The sequence below is a fragment of the Coregonus lavaretus genome, assembly GCF_964263955.1.
Source record: "Coregonus lavaretus genome assembly, chromosome: 6".
NCBI lineage: Eukaryota > Metazoa > Chordata > Actinopteri > Salmoniformes > Salmonidae > Coregonus > Coregonus lavaretus.
The window spans coordinates 33,732,166-33,735,341 of NC_139993.1; the positions used below are offsets into that span (position 1 = coordinate 33,732,166).

At 40.5% G+C, this 3,176-nt stretch overlaps 1 protein-coding gene across 1 annotated transcript; it reads left to right on the forward strand.

Annotated features, from left to right (window-relative positions):
- The first annotated feature begins 875 nt into the window (after positions 1-875).
- LOC311130813 (vimentin-type intermediate filament-associated coiled-coil protein-like) lies at positions 876-3,176 on the forward strand. Its single transcript, XM_084163611.1, has 4 exons — positions 876-954; positions 1,156-1,213; positions 1,322-1,536; positions 1,695-3,176. Exons 3-4 carry the CDS (start codon positions 1,346-1,348, stop codon positions 2,038-2,040), a joined length of 537 nt encoding a protein of 178 aa, XP_084019737.1. The 5' UTR covers positions 876-954; positions 1,156-1,213; positions 1,322-1,345; the 3' UTR covers positions 2,041-3,176.

Genomic DNA, 3,176 nt, shown 5'->3' on the forward strand with positions numbered 1-3,176 from the left:
AAGAAGCATTTCAAGGTCCTGGAGTGGCCTAGCCAGTCTCCAGATCTCAACCCCATAGAAAATCTTTGGAGGGAGTTGAAAGTCCGTGTTGCCCAGCGACAGCCCCAAAACATCACTGCTCTAGAGGAGATCTGCATGGAGGAATGGGCCAAAATACCAGCAACAGTGTGTGAAAACCTTGTGAAGACTTACAGAAAACGTTTGACCTGTGTCATTGCCAACAAAGGGTATATAACAAAGTATTGAGAAACTTTTGTTATTTACCAAATACTTATTTTCCACCATAATTTGCAAATAAATTCCTTAAAAATCCTACAATGTGATTTTCTCGAAAAAAAATTCTCATTTTGTCTGACATAGTTGACGTGTACCTATGATGAAAATTACAGGCCTCTCTCATCTTTTTAAGTGGGAGAACTTGCACAATTGGTGGCTGACTAAATACTTTTTTCCCCCACTGTACATGTGGGTAGAGGTCAAGTGACAATGCATAGAACTCCTGTCAATGAATGCTCTGGCCTCACAGGTACCTGAGCCTGTGTAGTGATGTGATTTGAATGTGTGGGATGGTTGTTTGTAGGTTGTTTGTGGTCCTCTGTAGCTCAGCTGGTAGAGCATGGCGCTTGTAATGCCAGGATAGTGGGTTCGATCCCTGGGAACACCCATACTTAAAAATTTATGCTCACATGACTGTAAGTCGCTTTGGATAAAAGCGTCTGCCAAATGGCTTATTGTTTGATTTGTTTTTGTATTATACAATGTAATATTTTTTGTTTAAATACTCCATACAGTAGATGGCGGCAATACACCAATAGGTGTAGTCTGCCATAAAAACTTTAAAGAGGAAGAAAAAATAACCAGTGACACTTTCCGGGGCAGAGTTTAATCCACAGGTTATAAAGCTGTTGCGAAATTCACTCAAATTATCCAGCCTTTTATATAAAAACATTGCAGGTAACGAGCGATTATATTGCACGAGTCATGTTGTTCGTAATTATCACATGGAATTATATATATTGTTACATTTCTCATGAGTTTCAGAGATTAGATATATCGTAGAATGACGTATCGGTAGCTGGCTAACTAACGTTATTTAACTAGCTGTTTTGGTTTCTATCATAACACGGAACAATGTTTTTTTGTGCAATTGTACAGTTGTTTACCGAGCTAGGAGGACCTATACCAAACGCTGAAGAAAGTGCAGCCATGGCAGGTAGAGTAAACACCAGCCCTCCGGTGAAATGCTTGTTCACGAGTAATGAGGCAATCGTCACGATCATTCTTCTACGGTGAGTTAACGTTAGTGTAAATGGACTTTTAGGTCGTGTCATATTCCTCATGTGACATGTCCTCGCCATCACCGGTCCAAATTCGGGAGGCGAACGCACACCTGGCCGCTGTGCACAGGCGGGTAGTAGAACTGGAGCAGCGGCTCGAGGTAGCAGAGAACACCGTGAGGGAGCAAGCAGAGAGTCTCATCAGGAAGGACGAGCAACTGAGGGCTGCCACCCAGGAGATCACCGAGGCCAAGAATAAGTAAGTGATGGAGGTCTTGTCTCTTCAGGCATTGCCAAAGCTCCCCTTTCATTTACCAACTATTGCTGTTTCACATGTGCGTTGTGTGCTCGAGACTGCAGAAACATGTGCTTAAAAAGATAAATCGATGTTAACCTTTATCAATTTTTTTTCTCTAGAGAGATGTACTACCTCCACGAGAAGCTGTGCAAGTCAGATGAGACCATCCAGAGGTTTCAGAACATGGTCAAGGAGAGGGATGCTATGATAGGCCAGTTGCAACATCGCTGCCAGCTCCTGGACAACATCTGTAAGAGCAGGCCTTTACTAGACAGTATGCTGTTTCATATTGCTGAGGCAGAAAGACTTGGGCCAGTGGTGGGGATGGGTGAACCCACTGCCAAAACATCCCTCACAGACGGGGAGTCAAACTGCAGTCCCAACCGCATCTCTAACCACAAAGACTTCTCTCTCAGTGAGGATGACCAGGAGCTGGATGAGATAGTGTTTGGAACAACTGTATAGTACAAGGCCCCTGAGAAGAGTTAGGTTAGTGAAGAGGATGGTACTTGAAGTAGAGGCATGAGATTTCAAAACATCATGCATGTTGTGTTATTTAATTTTTTTTTATCTCAAAGGAAACATTTGTGCTCTAAGTAGTTCTGTATGTTAAGCAGATAACTTACAAGTTAACATGACGTCACGTAGGGGAACTGCTTGACATGTTATAAAGCCTTTGATTTAACCAAATAGAGGGAAACTAATCTGCCTTGATTCCACATCTTAACCTGACAATATCCAGGTGTCCATACATTTCAGATAAGTTACTGTTTTAACTGCTGTATTTTTGTAATGTAATATGTAACATTTGGAAATGGTGTAAAAATGACCTCTGTTTGTGTTCAGCTCAAAGTGTTCAGAAGGTCAAAAAGTGTTGAGATGGTCAGAGTTCAGAAAGTACATCTGTTGCACATGCAAGGCTAGGTTCTACTCCATCCCATGCATTTGACTGTAGTATACACGTTTCAGTCATTCTGCACTAACAACGTTTTTTAAAAGTGACAATTCAATTTAAAGTGCTTTAGGTTATTTTCGGTGAGTGTACTTACTCTACACGTATCCCATGTAAACGTGACACATTTAATGGTTAATCTAAGACATACATTTGCCTCTTGTTGGCGTCAATATTTGCTTCAGTGAAGCAAAGTCTATGCAACATTGAAGTTTGTGTCACTCTTACACTCTTACTTGCATTACGTAAGATGCTACATAGATGTCACATTCCAGTAGGGTCAAAAGCAGGGGAAATCATGCCTTGTTGTGCTCTCATTATAATAATACTATACTGTTTTGCTTAGTCATTATATAAGCAATATTATATATTGTGTTGGCTTAAATCATCAGGTGGCTAAAAGTATTGTGTTATGTCTGCTATGTCTTTAAGTACAACTGCATTATTGTGCAGCTTAAACTGTTCCTCTTGTGATCATTGTACCTGTGCTTTAGCACGGGAACTGTTTTGCCTCTGAACTGTCAAACGTGTGTTGCTCTGTTCATTTAAGAAATTAATATTTTCAGAGAAGAGGTATTTTGATTCAATGAGGAATGTTTTTTTTTAGCAACAGACCAGTCTGCTACATGAATAAATTATGTATTTATAC